Genomic DNA, 24059 nt, shown 5'->3' with positions numbered 1-24059 from the left:
CACATTCAACAAATCACTAATTCACCAACTCAAAAATTGAATGAAAGAACACCTTTATTCCACTTTGCATACAATTTCCTTCACATAAACATATAAGAAATCGCAGATGACTCCTCCAAAAATAGTAATATATGTATATGAATACTTGTGTATATTGCCACCAATTTCTCCGAGGCTTTACTGGACACCCATGACAGGGCTGGAAGAGTAATGCTGAGAAGGATGCCAACAGTCTGTCATTAGCTGTGCCCCCAACACACCACCACCACCCACCCTAGCCCAAACCCCCTTCTCTACCCTGTTCTCCTGACTGCACAAACTGCTCGTTTGCACATGCAGGAGGAATATAATGCATATAATAAAATATAAAGTCCGATATTTAGAAAAGGGGATTAGGTGACATATAAAATTTGGTATTGTTCGCATTTGAATAAAAACGATGCCATTATTAAATAACGATTAGCTGTAGAAATAAATATATGCAACTGGAATATAAATAAAACTCATTCTAAATTTCAAATCTCATGACAAAAGTAAAAAGTTTAAATTTGGCAAATCAGACGGGGTCTGTGTAAAAGGTTTGATAAAAGGAACTCAAAGAGGTTGTACGCAATACCTTGTTAATTATGCACTGAGGGTAAAAACCTTTCAAAACTAAATTTTCTATCCTACATCTCCTGACTAAATGAATCTCCACATATTACACCATAGCACTAGATATTGGAAGGAACGACAACCACCACTGTATCAGTCCAGTCAAGTACATTCCACCCAAAAGGGCACCTGTTTCATGAACTTTCATAAGACCAACTAGCAAAAGCTAGCAAGGTCACAAATATCTCCAACTATACTTGCTGGACCAGTACTTGCATTTTCCACACTGCACTATAAACTAAATGACACTGTACAACAGCACAAATAACAATTTCTGGTAGCACTAATGTACAAAAATACAACATATACATATATTTAACACGTCTGGGCTATATGGGAATGCGTTAAGTACTTTATACATCGTTAGGTGGGTCAGACACAGAATAGACAGGGATAGAGAAGGAGATGGGTAGGGGGGTGCCAGATTCCTTGGGGAGACGGGCACTTGTTGACAGACCGAAGTGAAACTGCCAAATAATGGACCAGGAAGCAAGACTAACTTGGCATCAATGAGTGGACAGGGAGGGCTCAGCATATGAGAAAATACAAAGACATGGTTACATTCTATATCAAACCTCTTCCAAGACATGGCCGAAATCATCTTTTTTTAAAACTCTTTGGAATACAATTCCCCTGAACTAGTGGATTTCTCATAACCTTACTTGTAACCATAAAATCTTAAGCTTACAAGAATTCAAAATCTTTTGTACAGTTTTCTCAATTTGACTATGGAATGAAGGTATGCAAGATCATGGACAAAATAAAATATTGCAAAGTGTAAAGCATGTAAACACTGAAGACCAATGTCTACCCAAGAACTCAAACAACCAACCATGTTTCAAGCTTGGAACAGAATCTCTCAACTGTGTTAGACAATCATCTGTAACCTTTTCACCTGTGGTTACTTCATCAAGGGAGCCAGCAAGGGAACAATCCAGAAACAGAATATTTAATTTTACACATGTCGACGCCTATCAACCATCGACACATTTAATTCAAATCGACAAGACGGAGCATGACTTCCTTGATAGAACTCCTCAAAGACATCAATTGATTGAAACTTGTTTTCTAAGGCCAGTATCCAGAACATGACAACTTCAATGCTTTACTTTAGAACTGTCCTAAATACATAAACTTTAGGAAAACAAATCCAAACAGACAATTGAGCAAACCAGTACATCACGGTCAGTGTAAATTTATATAAAACAAGGAAAAACACAAAGGGATACCAATCAATTTGGGTTTTATCAAGGCACCTATTGGATAAATAGCCTTAGCCATCATTGAAAAATGATCCCTTTCACAATCAGAATTTTCACATCACTTTCATCTCTCTCTTCTGTTTCTTATACATAAACATATATAATATAGAAGATATGTGCTGTGAATAAAACAACTCAAAAAGATGCAAAAGGCCAAGTTCCCGTTAAAATCATGTATCTTAAAATCGGTGATGTGAAAATTCTCGACTGAATTCTGAGGGTAGGTTTATTGCTATCCTGTTGTATAATATAACATTGTCAAATCCACATCACAGATCCAGGTAAGATTTCATTTTTTCAGCAGCAAAATAAGAATATGTACCAGCTCGTTGGACTGGTGCTCCTATTCAAAGACACCACCACAGAGAACCCAAACTAAAGCATTCCTTGTTGGCTTTCGGGAATACATCTTTATGTCTAAATTAGCAGTCTGGTTGGGCATTCATGTTATTTGTGAAACAAACTTCATACAGCACTAATGCTATTTTTTCTTCAAATAATTCACTGTGAATGTAAATTACTGCAAATTTCTTGTCTATTGTGGCAATGCTCAAATATTGCCATTGCAAAGTACCATGCCTAAACTGACATGTTCAGATGAACATACGGGAAAACTTGTCATGATCTTTGCAAAATATACACATTTTACAAATTTCAACATAAAATGTGACATACAACATCAATAAACAGAATATGATTTTTGTGTAAACATTACTTTGGAAACACCCCTTCACGAATTCTGCTCCCCTGAAATAGCATAAAATGCAATAGGAAATTTGCAACCTCTCTTTTAGTAATGATTTCGCCAGTATTTGTGGAAAAACATGCCTGCGATCTTGAGTGTATGATTATGTTAACCTGAGGCAAAAACTACTTCTAATTTGATTTTCTATTGCATATTGCCTATTGTACATGTTGTCAACAGGTGTTATGCCGATGTCAATTAGGACAATTATTATGAAAAGGGACAGCTTGACTGATATGTTTGCTATGAAAAAAGTAAAGAATATTATTTTGGCACTTATTGAAAACAATTATGTAGATCACAACTCTTTTGGATGTAAATATCCAGATTATTTCTTCAGAAACTACATTGTGCTTCTCATAAGAAGACATGAGGAATTCTCCTTTCACCATCTTCACGCAGACGACAGTACATAAAACAATAGTATTTTCAAAAACTTGAAAAACTCTGAACTGTGTCAGGGACTTAAAAAACAATTCTCTGCATAGGAAAGTTTTTGGCAATGTATACTTTTTCAAGGGTTTATTTCTGAATGTCTGCTTCTGATAGAAGGCTGAATAACATAAATATATGTCAATAAGAGAAGAATGAGCAACACTGGGTATTGTAAACAGTAAATACTGATAGTAGGGAAAATAGAGATCACGGTCAACACACATTTGATCAAGGACCGCCATTAAAATATGGCACGGTTTGTAAAAAGCAAGATATGAGTAAATAAGTATCAGTTGAAATGCTGATTCCCTGACCCTCCCGTCCCGATTCCCATAAAAGACGACTTTGACGACTCAAAACAACAACACACCTGTCATGGGGCACAGACAGAAGCCTCGGAGGAGTTGGCACACAGTAAAATCAGTGTACAATAACTAATACAATGATTTTACCTGTGTATCATTGTATATCATTGCAATGTGATTTTCTCAAAAATTAACATAAACTAGGGAATGGCAAAAAATAAAAAGCACATGCTTCAATTGATAAACAAATCATTTTTCAATGCAAAACTGTAAGTAAACACTGAGTTAACTGGAACGATCAACCCAAACATGAATAACTGTTAAAATCAAGTAGTACCAACTGCAATTCTCCTGCAACAGTGTAAAGTGTTATTTCAAGAGGTGGCCGGCCCAATGTGAATCCTGGAATTCCGTCGTCTTTTCACGGTGGTCAGATGGCAGCTCTTTCCAATGGGCATTGCTTTGACAAAATCAACAGAAAGGGAGATGATCAAAAAATATCAGCTGAATATTAGGAAAAATAACATTGCAAAACATCAATTAAATATATAATTGTATATGAAAAGTGTAATTAATAGAAAAGTATTTCAAAAATAATACAGAATAATACCAAATAAAAGAAAACGCCTAATCGTAGACACGTCAACCTGCTGACTCTCCTCTCCCCACAGCAGTCAGCGTTGACTGGTCACTAAATACTGGGCAGGCAAGGTAGGAGTGATTAGTGCTATTTGACTAAATTCTGTCTCTCTCTTCTCTCTCCGATAATAAGAATGGTAAGTTTTTCAACTTAATAATCCGCATGTATAAGTGTGACATCTATCGACCACACTGTTACTACACGAAATAAAACTATAATGTAATAAACTAAAAGCCTGAATAGAGCTGTACAGTTAGAGCACCAAAAATTAATATGTATATGTATATATATAATGTGTATATGTATAACAATGTCCCTGTCTAGCTCCGACACAGAGTACCTGTGAAGTTGGGGGGGGGGAGGAGGGAGGGAGGGAGGAGGCCGCCTCGCTGCCTCCCCTGATATTAATAATAAAAACAGTCTGGTCTCAAAACATGCACTCAAAACGTTAGCCATCTACGATTGGTTACATTTCTCCTCGTCCTCTGCCACAGCGATGGCCATAACAAACACTTCTTGATCTATTGTTATTAAAACATGTCAACTCTTCTCCCATTACCCTTCATTGAACCCAGACCAAGATGGAAATATCAGTCTTTGCACGGATGCGAAATCCTCCTCTTTTTTTCAAAAGTAAACTTGGTAAACTTGAAAATTAATCTTCAAAACTCTAAATGCAAACAGTTCAAAAATCTTAAAGGAGTTGACAATAATAAAACAGTATCTCAAAAAGTTAACATTTTTTTTTTTTACAGTATTATGAGTTAAATTCAAAACTGGAATTGAAAGAACATGAACACCATCTAAATGAATGAAAAGCTCGTTGTGATGACCACTAAAACTAGATTGTCTGGAGTGAAATGATCCGAAACGTCAACACTTGGAGACGACTAAACAATGCACAGAAGAGGGCGAGCTCAAAAGGGAGCAACACCTCTTCAATCATTAAACTGCAGTCCAAAAATTTACTGGATAAAATATATCTTCTGGAATACCTTTGAAAAACTAAATATTCACATTTAACTCTTCCATGAAATGGCCCTAAGATTAGGAAATGGCATAAACCAATATGAAATTAACACAGTAGTAAACAACAATATTTTGATTAGATGCATACACTAAATAAGTATGGTGGGTAAAACTATGAATGGTCTTTTAGATATACAAACATTTTGCATGAGCAATCTTGGCTTCTCTATAGTATATGCAAATAACTTCAAAAAAGGTGAATAAATTTACAACACAAAAGTGATAATTTGGTCAACATCACCAATGAAAATATAATATGATCTCTTGTAAAGCTTTATACTATGAACACAGAAAAAAAACAATAATCCCTTAAGGCACAGCAAAAAATAATGGTCATGTTAGGACTGAGTATATGTGACTAGAAATAAAGCATGTTGCATAAGGTTGATTGGCAATTAGAGCCCAAATATGGTTACTTTATCTACTGCTAGGAGACCGACTGTCCCTGGACACCCAATCTGTTCATAAAACGTGACAAAATGTTAACAATCTGACTATTGGATATAGTTATATAAATCTGTGCTTAAAAAACTATATATCTTGCCAACAGAGGTTAGTTACCTCAAGGAATCATTATCCTGTATTCAGTATTAATTGTGGACCTAAATAAATGTAATATAATAATATAAGGATAAACAGTAAACATAATAGTAATATAATAATATAACTAAAGGAATCCAATAGTAAATCCCCCCAGTTACACTGAAGAATATTGGCACATGAGTTAAGTGATATATAAAGTGTTTAACACCAGAACATGGTGGTTATTCTTGGCAAGTGTGACAATGTAACCCTCGGAGGTGATCTTCAGCCCGCAGCAGCGCGACACTTTCACATAGGGACACTGGAACTCTCCGATCAAAGAACCATCCCGCTGGAACACTGCAACGTGGAAGCGGTTGCCGTGGCTGTCACCTACAAGGACGTCTCCTGCGTCGCTGATGTCGATGCCATTGGGGTAGTTGGTGATGTTCTCACAACCAATGCGTCTCATGAACTGTCCGTCCTCGTTGAACACTACCACACAGTGGCCCTGCAGGAGAGAGAGCTGATTAAATGTGTTGCTAATGCCACCTCCAGCTATATTCCACCTTTATGGCGATGGTTAGGGTCAAAAGTGAATTGTCTGGTTTGGTTTACTAGTGAACACAGACATTTCCATCACTACTGTGGAACATAAACCCAACTTCGCTTCCTTATGATACTTTCTGTGAGTGAGTGAGTGAGTGAGTGAGTGAGTGAGTGAGTGAGGTTTTACGCCGCTTTTAGCAATATTCCAGCAATAGCTTCACACATTGTACCCATGTTAGGAATCAAACCCGGGTCTTCGACGTGACGAGCGAACATGTTAACCACTGGGCTACCACTTTCTGTGATGAATGTTTGCTATATTAATGTGGCCAATAAATAACCAAGTCTCGGCTAGACAAACCTTCGACTGAAACCCTGAGCAATGAATACGGGTGAAACGAGACAGCAAGGTCATGATACGGTACTATCACGATACACATATTTACATCAAATCACATGGAAACTTCTTGACAATAAATATTTCAGAGCAGGTTCAAAACAAAAACCTAGCTGTGGACACATGTTCAAAGCGGCTTTTTTCAGCCGTGAACTTGAAACTCAAATTACAACACATTTTGCTACATCTGACTGACAAACGCCAGGGGTCATTGAACGAGTAGTCGGTAATTTATTTCAGCAAGGGTATCACCTTTACAGAAAAAACGTTTTGAGTATCGTATTTTCACTCAAAAATTCACGATGCAACGGTGCACCGATGTGTTGTTTCACCCCTAGCAATGATAATGCCAGATGTATACAATGATATAACATCACAGAGCCTTACAATCAGATCCCCACTGCAGCAGTAGAAACTAACATTTTTACTCGACTAGTCCTTATAATGATAACAAATAGCAAAACCCTTAAAAGGGGCAAATTTCTACTTGTCCTTACGATACCTTAACTGTTGGGCAGTTAGGCAAGGACTACAGGACTAGTGCCAATTTCTTGCCCTATCTCACACCATGCACTTTTTTCGATCCTGAAAACTTGATTTCCCCTGACAACTCATTCTCTTTCTAGAGCTAATAGGCTAGAGTTATTGTGATGTGGGGATGAATGGGTGGGCATATAGTGTGTGAGATAGAGTAAGTTTTGGGCAGTTTGGCAAGGACTACAGGACTAAAGTACTCACGGAAATGAAAAAAAAACCTGTTTTTTCGATCTCAGATTTTAAATGAATGCAGTTAATATACAAAATATATAAATATTCAAAGAACTCAATTAGTACTAATTGGGCCTTGGCACAAATGCTTTTGCTTTTTACACGCACGGTAAAAGTGTATAAAAATATGAACAAAACAGACTATTGTGAAACTGAGCATAACCAGGTGTTAGTAGATCAAGGTGAATGTCCATGACCTTTGACACCTTGACAACAGGTGAAAACAGGTGCTTGAAACCCACGTGCATGAGATTTGTCAGTGGTCAGTGATTTGTGAGTGGCATTGTGGGATAGTGAATCATCGTCAAAATATCAGAACGTAAAAGTAACATATTCCCTTCTCAAACAACAACTTACATGTCATTATTATTATGTACATAAACATAGCTGTTATTTTTATTGTTGTTTTGATAACTTGTTTCCAGGCTAACTTGCATAATGCCTATAGCCTGTTTCTGCCATGTCAATTTGGACGTTTTATTTTTGAATGTTGAAAGTGCCCACAAATTACCGCCTGTAAAGTACATTTTGTATTGAGCACTGTGATAAAACTAGCAAATCCAGACTAGTACTTTTCCAGTTGTTTTGTTATTTCGTATTTACATCTACGTAATGCTTTGTGTCGATTATTAAATCCAGCAAAACAGGTTTTTTTCATTTCCATGAGTACTTTAGTGCCAATTTGTAACGCTGCACTGTAGACTTCTTTCACAACAAGCACTGGGGATCTTTTCTGACCCAGAATCCTCACAGAAAGCTGAATGTAGAAAAGTACCATCTACTGTGTGAACAGACATACCTTGAAGTCACAGACGAAGTACTCCTTCCCGCTGATAGCAATGTCTGATGGCTCCCGCATGTAGTCACTACAGTCAAACCACTTGATCAGATCTCCAGATTCACCAATACAGAAAACTGTAGGTGAAACACTGTCAACCGCCACAATGTGACCTGCGAAAAATAAAACTTACTTAAAAAACTATACAACAGTTCAGACACAGGAATTATCCTAAGGCCAGCCTATTTGTGAAAACTAGACGCTAGGTGGGCAAAGGTGACCATAGCAGATTTTTCAGATTATTATTTTGTGTTCTTCGAAAAATGTTATCAGAATTTTCCCATTTATGCAGCAATAGCAAAGCCTGTTTTGTTTTCAACCTATTTCAACCCACTGTCTTGCTGTTTAACCAGTGAGCACACAATTTATTTGTTGTTAACACATAAGTTTGCATTTGGAAGAATGAATATAAATTTTCTGACTATTTTCATTCCACTGTTTCTAAGGGTCTTTCTCTATAATGAACAAAAACACTGAACATATAAAGCCATATTGATCAATGTGTGTGAAGATATTCTCATGTTCATTAAGTTGTGATTGGGAAATGAGTTCAACGAAGCCTTAAGTTTAACATGAAACCGACTGCATTACGACTAATGGCAAAACAAGCAGAGAGCTTTACTAACCCTGCTGTGTGATGGCCAGTCCAGCCACAATGTCGATGTAGCGGATAGCTATCTTCTTGACAAAATGTCCATTCTTGGTGAAGATCTGCATGCGGGAGCGCTCATTACCACGGTCACACACAACATACTTCCCCGACGTCCTCATCACGGCAACCTTCCGTGGGTACCATAGCTGTCCCTCCTCTCGACCTGCAACACAAGATGGCGATACTTAGATTATTTGGGGTGGAACAATTCAAAATACTGTTTATCACGATACTTTATTAAAACTCACAAGAGCCATATTATGAGGTCATAAACTAAACTGAAGGTTTATGACATGTTAACTAATATGTTCTCATGTTACTGTTGCTATAATTGTCTCATATTTACATCTTTCTTTTTGATGGTGCACAATAGGCCCTAACATGCCAAGTTTCTATGTGTCATGACCGTATTATCAAGACTTCACATCGCAACCAAGTGTATCGTCACAGCTCTACAGCCCATAATCACAGAGGTAGCATGATACACAACATTTTTCTAACTGATGTAACGACACGAAACTATAGTCAATCATTACCAACACAAACCAATCAGGCTTGTTCAGAGAGGAATGAAATACCTCAATTTCTCATTTACTTATACATTTTTTACAAAAAATTGATACTGCTTCAACTTTAAATTCTCACATGCATCGTCAATAACTGAATGTTGTTTAACGCCTTTAAATTTAAACAAGAGTCACCAGAAGATGACAAATCCCCCCTGCCTCCACAAATTTGAAACAAAGTCCAATTTAATGAGAGAATTTCTATCAAATCTGTTGGTCTATATACACAAATGTTAATACATGTACCAAGTTTGGATGAAAAATCTTTCAGTTTTCAAATTATGCTCCAGAAACAAAATATGAACAGACAGACTGAGGATGACGATGATGCTGTTGTACAAAGCGATCTAGGCGCTAAGAGGATCATAACTCACATACCTTAACACAGACTTACGACTAACATTGTTTAGTACAATGTCACCCATATCAATAAAAATAAAGTCTGCAATGGGCAAAACCATGACTAAATGCATCCACTGGGGTTCACATGGGGTTAATAAACAATTCAATAAAAGCCATCAAATTGAGTCGACTCTTACAACAGCTCAAGGTACTGGAGCACCATTCTGATCCGGAATCCCCACATCATGTAGTCAATGGCTGTATGATATACACACCTGGTATGCCGAACTGGTACTTGAACTCTCCAGTTTTCTCGAACACCTGAATCCGATGGTTGTTCGTGTCGGCCACAATGATGTCCTCATCAATACCCAGGCAAAAGCCATGGGGAGAGTTGAACTGACCCTTGCCTGGACCCAACTGACCAAACTTGCATCTGAATCAAGATAAACATGTGTACGATGACATAGAGGAAGACTTGACTGCTTTGCGTGGTATCATTCCTGTCAATTATAGTGAACAAACATAGAGATCACGTTTCAACGCTTTTTCAGTCTCTAAAAAAATTCTGAACCATTCCCTACCAGAATTTGAAATTAAGCATGAAAGTCAAGGGGACCTTGTTATTACCCAAACTTTGAAAGCAAAAGATAAAAGGGATCCATCGAGTCAAATATTTTTGTAACAAAACTCAAGGACCCCACTGCACAAGAACAAATGTTAAATGAATGTAACAAGTTATACTTGAGCATGTTGGGGTTACACTTTTTCAGTAAAGTAAAAATTCTAGAATTTTTTAATTTTTTTAATGGAGTTCCATCCTTGAGTCGAACCAACACTCATAGTGAGGCACCTATAAATCTGAAGTACACAAAGTCAGCCACCGAACCCACTCAGCCACCAAGGCTTCCACTAAAATGGAAGTCTGACAATTGGTAGTCAAGATACGTATCCTGCAGATAGATAGGACTAGAATTTGTACTTTACTAGGTAAGTGTTATCACGAACATAACAAATGTTACCACTTTCTAAAAGGCACTGCCTATTCATGTCAAAGGACTATTTCAGCTGAAAACAACATCTGACAAGTCTACAGGGCACACTTTTCCTACCTGATCTGCATTGCGCTCATCTTGTTGACACGTCGCATAGGTGGGAACTGACTGCTGCCACCTGCCACAGATGGGTCGAAAGTGGTGATGTCTGTATCGTCCGGAGAGTTCATCAAGTTGCCCATGTTCCCGAGTCCCATGGTGTCCAGGTTGGCCAGGTTGGTCAGATTGCTGAGATTACCAAGTGCGTTGCTGACACCATTCATCTGCTGAGACGACTGACTGAACAGATTGGCCAGTGTATCAAGGTTGGAGGAGTTGGGTGACCGCTGAGGTGCACTGGTGAGAATGTTAAGGGACGTGTCTGGCTGAGAGAGGGGGGTCTGAGTGCGACTGCTCGGGTTAGAGTTACCTCCCCCTGACCCAGTGGAGGGGTTGTTGATGTTCATTCCCGATATCACCTGACCATTTAAAGTCACCTGACCTGTAATGCAGAAAGGTCATATTAACTTTTATTTGAAAACGACAAACAGCAATATGTGTGGATCTGAGTAGTGTTATATGAAAAAAAAGAAAACCAACTAGAAAGTGTTTTTACTCCCCTAACCCCCATTCATTCGTTTACTTCACGTTAAACCCCATCTCTTCATTCCCACCTTCCATTACTAAATAACAGAGACAAAAATAGAACTCCTAGAAATTTCAAACAACTAATGGGCACCACTTCAGTGCTGGGTTAATGTGTATACAAAGTTTCGCGAAAAAATATTAAACGGTTTCTGAGTTATGGTCAGGAAACCAAGCTTACCCCCATTCAGAGCCTATGTTCAACTTATCTCCATGGAAACGAGAAAAAATAAAAATGACAAAAATCTCTAAATAGCAAAAGGCACCACTTCAGTGCTGGGTTAATGTGTATACAAAGTTTCGCGAAAAAATATTAAACGGTTTCTGAGTTATGGTCAGGAAACCAAGCTTACCCCCATTCAGAGCCTATGTTCAACTTATCTCCATGGAAACGAGAAAAAATAAATATGTCAAAAATCTCTAAATAGCAAAAGGCACCACTTCAGTGCTGGGTTAATGTGTATACAAAGTTTCCTGAAAAAATATTAAACGGTTTCTGAGTTATGGTCCGGAAACGGTGGGAACGCGGACGCGGACGCCGACGGGAACCGTGCCAAAAACAATATGTCTCCCTCCATTCTGGGGGAGACATAATTACACCACGAGGCAAATGATGATGATAATTGATACGTAGCAGCTTATGTCACGAAGCTCATTTAGAAAGGTCAACTTTCAAACAAAAAGCAACAACACTTTCACCTAAAATAAAAAAAATCACAGTCTTATTTCAGTTATATCATGGCCTATACTCTAAATTTGGATAGAAAGACATTTTGCTTACACCTTATGATTGACCCACAAGCAGAGACATGGTGCTAAAAGAAGTAAAAAATCAGGGTACCTGGGATTCTAAGGATAAAAAAATAAAAGAATTGGCTCTCAGGCAATGGCTTTTGAAAATATAGCGTAGGTGGATGGTGTTTAGGTTTGGTTTTTTCAAACTTGAATGTAACTAGAATGTAACCAAATAAACAGTGTATAATCAACCTGGGAAAAGGGCCTCCCTACATACAAGTATTCCTGGTATTCCTTTCTATATTGGATCACACTGTTTTTAAATATTGTAGCATTTCACTGCTGCGATCATGTGTTCGAGCCCAGGACTTATACAGAATTTTTACTTTGAAAATGAAAATAAAGACAAGCATATAGTTGACGTAAAGTCATCTATATCCGCCCATTTTAACATGTTATGGTCCCAAACCAGGTAACTGACCCAACATTTCTCTTAGCCCATGTCAAAATAGCTGCAATGGAAATTCTAAAATAAACATGTCTTTACTCCTTAATATCAAATGGCACTAGTTCAGTATGCGCTTTATATATAGACATGCAATGTTTGGCAAGGAAATATTTAACAGTTTATTTGTTATACTCCTTAAGTAAACCAATCCTATATTTAAACTTAAATCCAACTTGTTGTCATGGAAACATAAACAATAAAAATTTCTAAAAGTGCTATATATCAAAAGGCACCAGTTCAGTATGTGCCTGGTAGACATGCAAGGTTTTGTAAGAAAGTATTTAACGGTTTTTGAGTTACACTCTAGAAACGAACATCACCCTTATAGAACCTAAGTCCAACTTGTTGCCATGGAAACGTAAAAAATAAAAATTTATAAAATTCCTAAATAGCAAAAGGTACCAGTTCAGCATGAGTCTGATAGACATTCAAAGTTTCTGAGAGAAATATATAACGGTTTCTGAGTTATGCTCCGTAAACGATTTGGGGACGCGCGCGCGCGCGCGCACGCACGCACGCACGCACGCACGCACGCACGCACGCACGCACACACACACACACACACACGGAACCCATTTCTATACCCCCCCCCCAACTTCGTTGGGACGGGGGATAATGAAACATGCAGCAGACTTTATGATGCGGGCGGTGTCTGAGAACCAAGACTATGTTTTTTTAAGCCTAATCCAGGATCATTTTATGGATATACAACTAAGGGCCACAACAATGCACAGCTTATCGCACCTAAGCTGCTTATTCAATATGTACAATCTGTGCCAGCAACGTATTAGTACTAGCCTGAACATGGCTCTTAGCATCACTTTCTGTAGGTTTTACTGTTTAGGGAACTATGACTAGCTGATCTTCATGGATAGAACAGAAATTTACTTGGCTAGGCTCTGGACCAGTGGTGTAAGTGACTGCCTGTACATTCATCATGACATCTTGCAACATTGAGTTGGAGGCAGTACAACCCACTTGTCCCTTACCTTGATTGTTGAATCCAACAGACCCCAGTTTAGCCATGGCTGCAATGTTGATCATGGTGGCACTCTGACTGCTACCAGTGCTGGCTGCGTCCACGGAGATCCCACTGTCAGACATTGCAGGGCTGTGGGAGTTGCGTGATAGACTGCTATCTTGACTCGAGGGGTGCCCAACACCGGAGATGCACCGCCCAATAGGAGGCGGCACAGACACCATGTTGTGCAGGGAGTCAACAACGCTACCGTTGATTGAGACAGGAGTGATACATCGCAGTGATGGCATGAAATCCGAGATGCTTGATCGGGTAGCCATCATGGAGCTGGTTGGGCTCAAAACCCCATGGGGCAGGGAAAAGGCATCATTGTCGAATGATGAGTGCAGTGATGACAGCTGAGTGTCAATCTGTTAAAAGGAAATTGTGTACAAAAGTGAGTGAAAGATTTTCTGAAATATGAATCAACAAGTGAAATGGGGAGGTGGGTGAGTGGGTGAGTTCCGTTCAACACTGCTTTTAACAGTATTCCAGTTATATAGCGGCGCGTCAGCTTAATGTAGGAGGAAAGCCTGAAGTGATGCAGGTCTCAGACGTTTACCATTCGGTGAAACCCACGAGCATGGGTATGGTGCTGACAAACCTAGAAACATAATCGGGGTGAACCGGGATTCTAACTCACAATCAAAGGTTTCTGGCGTGCCCAAGGGACGCAACTCTGCACAGCGAATTGCAGCGCCTTAGACGACTGGGCCACCTGTGCCCCCATGAAATGGGGGAACATGATAGGAGAGGTAGAAGAGTTCTGGTGGATTGCTACATGATAGGGGACAAGCAAACTTTGCTTTTCTGTGAAGAATATGGATCATCTGAACCTTTTTCTAATGGATGCAAGGCTTTCAGTTTTAATTTTCAACAATGCATTACCTCATTTTTGAGATGTCAACTTATTTGGAAAGGGTGCAAGTATGTCATATATCTCTTTCTTAAATATCTGTGGTTCAAATAGCTAGAGATTTCCAGGTTATATACCAGCTTTTTCCTACATGCTCTCCAACTTGATTATATCTTGTTTAACATCACTAAGCAATCTTCCAGCTATATGACAGCGGCCTGTAAATTATTGAGTCTGGGCCAGATAACCCAGTGATTGATATTGTGAATAACGATCCACACTCTTGGGGCACGATGACACTTTCAACCAAGTCACCCAGGCCTGACAACCAAACATTTAGTTGCATCTAACAACCGACCAGCATACATTGTTGAGGACCTAGTCTAAGCAAAGAGATCTCTTGAACTAACATTCCCAATATCAAACCTTTGTACCCAATGTCTCATAATTTTCAGGTTTTCTCTGCTTTCCAGATTTTATGAAATCAAAATAAACACCCAATTCCTACACATGAATCAAATGTGGACACCTAACACATAACCAACAAGTATCAACTCCAAATACCTTCATCTCTTCCTTGGCAAAAGATCCAAAGGTTTTCTTGGCAGCTTCCTTGAAGACATCAGTGTTAGCATTGAACTTGATATCCACCGAGACGTCCAGCTTTGGGGTGTTGTTGATGAGGGACATCAGCTGGCTGGTGATGAGTTGCTTCACCAGGAGCATCTGAACACTGTTCCCGTGTTCCAGCACGCGCTCTGTGAACTTGCAGGCATCCTCTATCTTCTCCACTGTGCTGCCCACGATGTGAAACATCTCCATGATACCCAGTTCCTGTGAGGAGTGCATTTCTTCCAGTTCCTTCAGTAGATCATCCTTTGAGAAACAAGCATTGACTGTTACCGAATGGACACGACAGGTCATGTTCTGACTTCAGGGAAGGGTACAAGTCTTAAAACCAGCATCAACCAAACTTATTAGTATATCCCATGCCTCTCACATTCAGACTTTGGCGTAGAGGATAAAACTATCAGTTTACATTCCCCCCATAACAGAGTTGCCATCTGTTACAGACACTCAACATGACTTCTTCTACAACTGCATCAAGGTGACCACGCTTGTCTGACCAGAACTGTGGTTATCTTTGCCAAAATATGCACTGAATAGAATAATGATTATTATTTCCAAAAAAATTATTATTATAAAAAATCGTATTTTAACCAGAGCAACTATCACACCAGTATTATTTACTTCATCGAGAGGGCATTGTTGACGGCATTTAAATTTTATTGTTACGTAAAGGGTGGAATGACGTCACACTAGAGTTGACGGCATTCAACAAAAGTAATTTCTCAGAAGGCAGTCGTGATCCGAATACTTTTCTAAAGGGATCTCAAAAGGATTAAGAAACGAGTAATAAAGAAACTATTACACTAGCATTTTATCACTACATTCATGTCATTCTGATTTTACGTAACTCATGTAAGAATTCATGCAAATACCCTCGCTCTCACTCAAAACTAGTATCAGTATGACACACTTACTCGTATAATAATCTCTATTTATTAAATAGGGCAAAGTTTCCCCCCATATTCATTGGTCTAGGAGCAGTCTTGTGTCATTTGACAGAAATGTTCACTGAGTCGGAAGTCTGGTCTTGACTAGAATGGGACTTACCCAGAACCCCCTAAACCTGAGCCAATCAGTTGTCTCCATTTGTTAGAACTTCCTAATGTTTCTGCTCACATGGTTTGAGATGTTGAATCTATCTTTTTCTTGTTGTTTTATAATAAAACAATTACACTCTTTATCCCATCAATATTTTTTTATGGACATGCAAACATTTTTTTTATCAAGCTTGACCTTCATCATGTTCATCCCCAATATTGAATTTTTAGGGTCCATAATAGCTATTGAGCTCATATAACTGTATACAGTATAGTGTCAAAAGTTTATATATTGACAATAAACCCAACAGGTTAATTAACCAATCACATCAACTTACTTTCCTCTTCTCTAGTACAGCCTTGCAGCTCTGGAATGTTTCTTGGATGAGGCCCTTGGCGTTGTCCCGCTGTATCTGCAACTCGGACAGAGCGTTCTCCAGGTTGGAGGTAGCCTCCTGACAAATGGACACCTTGCTCTTGCTCTCCGTCACCAGCGACTTGAGGTCTTCCTTCTGCTGCTCTTCAATGTCAGAGATCTTCTCGTGGCTGTGTTCTGGCTGACGGTGCTCGCTCAGCATACAATCATTACATATCGGCACCTACAACATGCACAAGCACAAACATGATGCTTATGTCTATTTTGTTTTATGTCACAGTCAGCAATATTTCAGCCAGTGTCTGAAATAACTGCCTGTGGCTGGTAACTTTTTTGTTGTTGCATGAAATTTTCCTCCACCTGTCTGGCAGCTCATTTTAAGATCACTTACACATTCAGTTTATTATAACGCCTGGGGTGATGAGTGAGCAGTATTGGCTAACGACATAAAGTTTGTTTAGTTGTGTAGATCATATGTCCATTTGAATATCAGCCACAAATAAGATTTGAGAAGGGAATAAGCTCATTACTCAGAGGTAAGACTCAATTGGTATTATCGATTGGTTAAGTAAATAGCATGTATTTTTTTAGGGTACAAATATTATTTCTACTTATCCTGACTCAATCCTATTGCTTACAGGGGTTGAAACTAACATATTTAGCCCACTAGTCCTTATAATGATAACATATAGCAAAACCCTTAAAAATGGCAAATTTCTACTAGTCCTAAGGATACCTTAACTTTCCGGCAGTTTGCAGGACTAGTGCCAATTTTTAACGCTGGCTTATCTCTACTCATTTCCGAAAGATAGTTGAAACTTGCTGAACTGTGTTCGGGGATAACAGAGAAAAGCACCGGAAGCATGTGACTAAGCCTGAATTCTCGTTATTCTCTTATTTCCTAATATATTTAATCGTCCGAAACATGTGAAGGGGGCATAGCTGTGTGGGTGCTTTAGAGTATGAGTCAGGATAAGAATATATAATATTTTTACCCTAAAGAAATACATATTTTATCTTATCATGACTCATACCTATTGCTTGAATCCAACGGCTGGTGGAGGGTTTCACCTGTTCACTGTTCAGATCAAGATCTGTTCAAGATCTGAACCCCTGGGAATGGGACATTGTTCTTAATTTCTTCTGTATGAAATAAACCTAGGGAACCATCTCCTTGTGAAAGGGTAGTAAATCTGTTAGATTTCGTAAAGTTTGATAAGGGAAAGTGACTTTTCCCCACTTACTTTGAAGGATTAAGTAGTAGGAAAAGGACGTATTACGTAGTAAAACGGGGGAATATAGTAAAAAGGACGAATTACATAGTAAAACAGGGGAACATGAACTTTCAGCCGTTCAGGGTTAGAAAATAACAGTTTTCGTCCACTAGACCTTAAGCGCGACTCACACAGGTCAACAGGTCGTAACGACATGCTGATTTCCATACTTTGTACAACATGTTCCGTGATTGTAATGAATATCGACTAATCGATTTGCTACCACTCACACGATTCGATCTGCCAATTGAGTGTCGATCTCATGATAGCTCACAATAATTTGTTTCCATGGTATCAAAATGTCTGAAGCAGACGTGGCAGCAGTCATCTGCTGCGCGAAATTGTGTGAAGAAGACGGCAATGCAGCGTTCCTCTTTTCTCTTTTGGAATAATCCTTGCTTGAGACATTCCACAGGCTTTCATGACTCAGATAGTGAGCCACAAAACACTCGGTTTCTTCTCTTGAAAAGTCAAAGTGTGGTTTCTTCGCAGCAGACGAAGCCATGTTTCCTGATTGTGAAGGCATATGGCTGTATGAAGGCTAGAATCTCTGCAGGAATGTCTCTAATGCTGGGTGATGCTGTATAGCAAGTAAACACTTGCTGGGTAACACGAATTACTATGAAGCTGGTATCTCACTCTGTTCCAAAAGGTTTTGATGTGTGAACAGCATAGGCTATGTGAAACCTTGCAGGTTGAGTGAACCCTTGCAACTGCATTCCCTGGAATCTGCATGTACCCCCATGCCTCTGTTTAAGGGCTGGTGGTTGTGCGAAGGCCTGTGTAGATAGGTTGCTGTGTGAACCTCTGTGTGAAACCTCAGGGCTGCATGAAGGCCTAGGCCTGTGAGAAGGTGGAGGCTGTGTTAATGTCTGTGCCTGCATGAGGGATGAATCCAACATGAGGGGTTGTTTCTGCATCACTGATGTCTGATGCACGTTGGGAGAAAGCTGTGAATAGCTCTTGCATCTTTGCTGCAGACTTCATAGACCCTTTCTCAGCTGCAGCAGTCTGCATCTGATATCATAGGATGGTTCAGATTACAAAGCTCAGGAGAATTACCCCAACCACCCGCTTGGCGTGAAAATGAAAATGAGTTACTAGTAACAGGGCTTGGCCATGTGCTTACCGTGCACATGTGCAGTCCAAGGGTGCGTTCGGGTGAGATGTTTTCTGTGTTCTCTGGGAACACAGTTCAGGAAGTTTCCACCACCTTTCAGGAAATGAGTACAGATTAGCCTTAAATGTGAGTCAGGAAAAGATATCTTATATAAACAACTCTTCCGCATAGATTGTTACTAGTCTCAGACTGACAGACTATTGACCTTGTCTATCCATGCTATTGTTTTATTAAATTTCTTTCAGACAAGAATACGTTGACAAACTTACCTGGCAAGTATTGCAGTAGTATTTCAGGTTTTCACTTGTGTGGACTGGACAGAAAATCGGTTTGTGGATTGTTAAGCCACCTCCATTCTGTAGTTCCTCGAAAGACACCACCTGCAGCAAACATCAAAATGCATGCAATGAAGCTGTTGAGAAAATATAAAATCAAAGGTTTATCTATGAAGGGCAAAGCATGTCCGCAGACTTTCACCATATCTAAAACCTGCTTCCAGGGAGAAAACCGAGGGGCATCAGGATGTCTGATGTTTTATCCTGAGGATGCTGGTTTTAAATATCATTTGAGGAGATGTGTTTTATCAATCGGACATTTGGCACTTATGATGATGAATATCTATGTACACAATGTCATAAAGAAAATACTCATAACCAAATACTATGCACAAGCTGCATGCTCTGGTTGAGACTAGTTGAGTTCTTTGCCCCCCATACAGAACTGGATGCAACCAGTGCCTTGTCAATTTTGCACATGTAACTCATGGTCCTAATTAATGCTTTCTAAAACATATATGGCAATGTGTATCTGCACAAATCACCTTACAATAAATTAGAAAAACAACATATTTCTCGACATTGTTAATAATAATACATGACATTTCAAAGAACCACCATTTTCTCAAAGTATACTCCATTCTAAAATTCCTGCAAAAACCCAACAAACTGCAAACGTTACCCTCAGCAACTGACCCAAAACATATGGGTGTGATTATACACCTAACTAACAAGCATACATATGGACTTGATTCACAGTTAAACCATCAGTTTTAATGACTGAACAAACACCCTACCTTGTGATTTTCAAAACATCGCATAAACTGATGTGCAGTGACACATATGGGACACAGGAAGCTGGCACAATCACTGCACCTGGCCACGGCCTTCTCTTTGGCTTTGCAGCTGGTACACACCAACTGCATGTCTCCCATGTCGGTCATGTCCAGCATGTCGGACAAGATATGCTCTGTGGGCAGGCCATTGGCCCCCTTGGAGGGGATGATTGTCTCCTGCTTGCATTGGGTACATATTATACTCGGACACGATGGCGTCACAAAGACGGCCGAATCCTTCCCATCGTCCTCATCCTCATCCTTGTCCTCTTCTATCTGTTTCTCGAGACATGCCTCACAAAAGACGTGTAGACATGTCAGTACTTTAGGCTTCTTCAACTTCTCTTCACAGATTGGACACTTTTGCTCCTCATTTTCCAGTGAAGATGAAGTCAGAAGCGGTGAGGAAATGGGCGATACCTTTGGTGAACCGTCCTCAGAGGCCATTACTTACACAAGATCCTGAAAACAAAGCAGAAGTGATGACAAGGATACATATTTTTTCAGTTTCAGGCTGGGAAGCTGGACTGGGAGAACTAGTACTGTTCTGCACACAAAAAATGAGCATTGTTAACATGGTCAATCAACCAAAACTGACACAAAAACGAATATCTTGATAAAAGATGAAGCGAACCCAGGCAATCACGTGATTTCTACATAATTACTCGTCATATTGAGCGATGTGGATTTAGTACCGTTTTTTATTGGCATTTCAGTTGTATCACACAGCATGTCATTGAAGGAAGGGGGAGGGGAGTGAGGTAACTTTTCTCTGGCGACAAATTAATGCCCCTCAGACAATTTCTGTGCAATCTGGCCCCATGTCCCTACATTTCTTACAACCAGGTATATCATTTCAGGTGTGTCCACTTGACACAAATCAATATGAAGCTCTGTTACTACAATACAAAATCTACTGACACGTCTTGGCATCCATTTGTAAGTTTTACTGGGATAATGTTGAAGTTTTCAGCTGTATCATGAAAGTCTGAAAACAATGGAGTCTCAAACAGACTAACAAGTGGTTGATGTATACTATGTCTTGCACTGTCCTTGAACATTTCTCTAAAGGTACTGGAATCTTGGTAGCAGCAAAAACTTAATTTTTAACATAAGGGTTATGACAAGAACCCCTGGCTTCATTTTTTAACACTTGCAGGGGCATGATGACACAATGAACAAAGTCACCAAACCACTGATAAAATTAAATATTGTCGCCTATGATCTTGCGAGAGCAATAGTGCTCATGTCCTATTTTAACCCAGTTGACAGGATTATTATTTTTTAAGTAGACTATATGATCATGAAACATGGGACAATGCTTAGAATCTACAAGTCTTTATCAAACATGAGCCATGTATGCTCAGCCTTCGAAATTCATACTAGACTGCAAGCCCAACACTACTAATTATTGATGAGGAAAAGCAAAAATCCAACAATGGTAGTCACTGACTAGTTGCATTTTTGAGGGCTGTAATTCTGATCCAGTTTGCAGTGCTTCAACTTTGCTACAAATTGGAACTGAATAAAACAGACAGAAAATGTTAACACACTAAAACACTTTGTCTCATTCAAGCCAGACCAGCAATAAACACAGAAGACCGCTGAAAAAAGTCTACACTACTGTGACTAGTCCATGTAGTCCCCTGGACTAGCCTCAAAAAAGGTCAATTGCTAAGGCTGCATGCTTGGTTCAAAGATACATGCACAGGAACTATCACAGTAAGACGAAGAATAGAATATGTAATTCCTGCATTGGTAATGGTCAACAGAAATATTAGTCAATCTTCATTCATTGGGATAAACTTAGAAGAAAAATGTAACACTGAAAAATGTCAAGAGGACATATTTTTTTTCAGGGCAGGATTTTCTGCCAAGTCACAATGGTTCCAGTTCTTGTAGTTTGGCTGGTGCCAGAACCATCAATAATGGGAGAAATAATATTCTATGAAAAGTCCATTCTGTCTTTCTATACATATTGTTGAATTATTTCATTAAATTGTTGCTATGATGTAACCAGCACTATTTGCGTAGCCTAAACGTTTGCATTTCTCACTCATACATCGATATTATGAGATTTCATAAAAAAACATAATATTATCATGCAACTTATCATATTCACATAACAAGTGCTATGAATTGTTATAAAAGTATCCACCATGATAAATATGATCTAACATATACAAAATACATGCCACAGAGCAACCTAGTGGTATCTCGCAAAATAATCCACAACAGAACAATCATAATTATCATATTGATGATGTTGACAAATGGGAACAAAATATGAAAAGTGAATTAATTACCTATGTCTGATAGCAATGTATACAACCTCGACACTGGTTGTTGCTACACAATCTGTAACCAAGCTGTGACCTACTTTGCTCATTGATTCCTGCCAGTGCAAAACTGAAGTCAGCTGGTTCGCATTACGGCTGTGGTATGTACATATTGTGCACACACTGGTGTGGGTCCACTCCACAGAACAATACACTAAAGGGGGGCGGACTTACTCATTCCATCACCACGTCAACAAACTAGGCCTACCAAATTCGTATATATATAAATAAGGTTCCATAAATAGAATGTCGACCTCAAAAGACCTTGAACCTGGGCAATGGTAACCCTTTCATTTCACATAATTTTCATCATGTAGCTACCATATGGCCTCTAAACAAACATAAGAGTCATTATGGTAAAGAATTGTAAATACGTATAATGCATAATAATGATAATGTAAACAAAACGGACCCAAATCTACTTCCTGATTTTTAGTATTTCGCTAAACAGGTTGTTTCCGTTCTGCCCAGTGTAATTTCCTGCGAGTGCACGGGGCACGAAAGAAAGCCTAAGCACAAGTGTTATGCAAATTAGTGTTTATTATTTACGCCATGGCGACACGTCAGTGTTTCTTCATACATTATTCACTCAATCGATTACAAAAGTCATGAAAATACAATTTGCAATATCATCTAAATAAAATCGCAAAATTCCATCACTTGCGCGCGCATGTGCGACGAAACCGCCCACGAGATATCAACACTTGTTGCATGCAACATATATAAATAAACATACGTATATAAACTTTCAGTTAAATCGCAGATGCACGGTCCATTTACAAGCCTTGGTGGACACGAGAAAATCGCCGCAGGCAGACGTGAAACATTTCCAAGACCTACATTCTGAGGTCACGTTCTGTCTCGTTGTTCGTGGGATTCATTAGCCCACAGTCGACTACGGAATTTGGAAGAAATCTACCCAGGTTCCTGTCCAAGCAAGGTTATTGATGGTGCGTGCAGGAGAAAGACATACCTGGAATGCATGAAGGGATGTTTCGTTACTGTTACTTGCGATGTTTAGGCAACACATTAAGGAAAATAGAAGCACGTCCACCAGGACACTGATCTACTTCCCGCCATCTTTGGATCGATGAAATTTTCAATGCACATGCGCACTAGTGCCTTCGCGGCGGGAAGAGTAAATGCGGTCGATCACGTGGAACAGGTGGTTGACAAAATAACAGAAGTTCCACACGTGGGAAATAATTGCAGAACTCGGAAAAAAATTCAAATTACCAGTTGTTATCACTACATCTTCTGTTTTCAACACTTTTACAATACTAGATGAAAATGGGACGAAGAGCAATGCTAAAACACGTCTCCTTTAATTTCCACAATCTTAAATTGCCCCAAAACAGTTGCAATGCATGCATATTTCGTGTCACGTACCAGATTATTTTTAGGTCCGTGGTCGTATATTCTTGAATATCCTTATTATCATTATACAATTACTACTGTACAATATGAATAACAATGCCAGCGCTGATATTTGTTTCTGACAACCCACTGTCCTGCTTAAATGGCTATTTCTTGAATAATGACTCGGAGCTTGGTGTTGAGGGTATTTTACCCATGCATTTTAAAATCATTGGGTATCAGTAATTCTATCTGGGTATTCAAATTTCTGTTACCCACTAGTTTTTACACATGTGAGTATCTAAGTTAAATATTT

General features: G+C 39.1%; 1 protein-coding gene across 1 annotated transcript; it reads right to left on the bottom strand.

The window, feature by feature from the left end:
* Positions 1 to 36: 36 nt before the first annotated feature.
* On the bottom strand, positions 37 to 23468 carry LOC139450778 (B-box type zinc finger protein ncl-1-like). Its single transcript, XM_071232610.1, has 11 exons — positions 23361 to 23468; positions 20010 to 20510; positions 19207 to 19317; positions 16506 to 16766; positions 15065 to 15376; positions 13616 to 14015; positions 10817 to 11240; positions 9980 to 10140; positions 8771 to 8959; positions 8106 to 8257; positions 37 to 6103 (listed from the first exon to the last, which is right to left on the bottom strand). Exons 2-11 carry the CDS (start codon positions 20493 to 20495, stop codon positions 5795 to 5797), a joined length of 2805 nt encoding a protein of 934 aa, XP_071088711.1. The 5' UTR covers positions 20496 to 20510; positions 23361 to 23468; the 3' UTR covers positions 37 to 5794.
* Between the last annotated feature and the right edge of the window lie 591 nt (positions 23469 to 24059).

This window comes from Haliotis cracherodii, unplaced genomic scaffold (genome assembly GCF_022045235.1).
Source record: "Haliotis cracherodii isolate W230 unplaced genomic scaffold, xgHalCrac1.p SCAF_8, whole genome shotgun sequence".
Taxonomy (NCBI): Eukaryota; Metazoa; Mollusca; class Gastropoda; order Lepetellida; family Haliotidae; genus Haliotis; species Haliotis cracherodii.
The sequence above is the reverse complement of the archived record's forward strand: the minus strand, read 5'-3'. Positions and strand labels throughout refer to the sequence as shown.

Bases quoted from the DNA above. Each gene is read 5' to 3' on its own strand.
- LOC139450778 (XM_071232610.1), bottom strand. From the start codon at position 20,495: ATGGCCTCTGAGGACGGTTCACCAAAGGTATCGCCCATTTCCTCACCG. The intron at 16,767-19,206 runs GTAAGTTTGTCA...TGCATGTTGTAG, and splicing joins ACTACTGCAATACTTGCCAG to GTGCCGATATGTAATGATTG. The intron at 10,141-10,816 runs GTAGGAAAAGTG...ATCTTGATTCAG, and splicing joins ATGAGCGCAATGCAGATCAG to ATGCAAGTTTGGTCAGTTGG.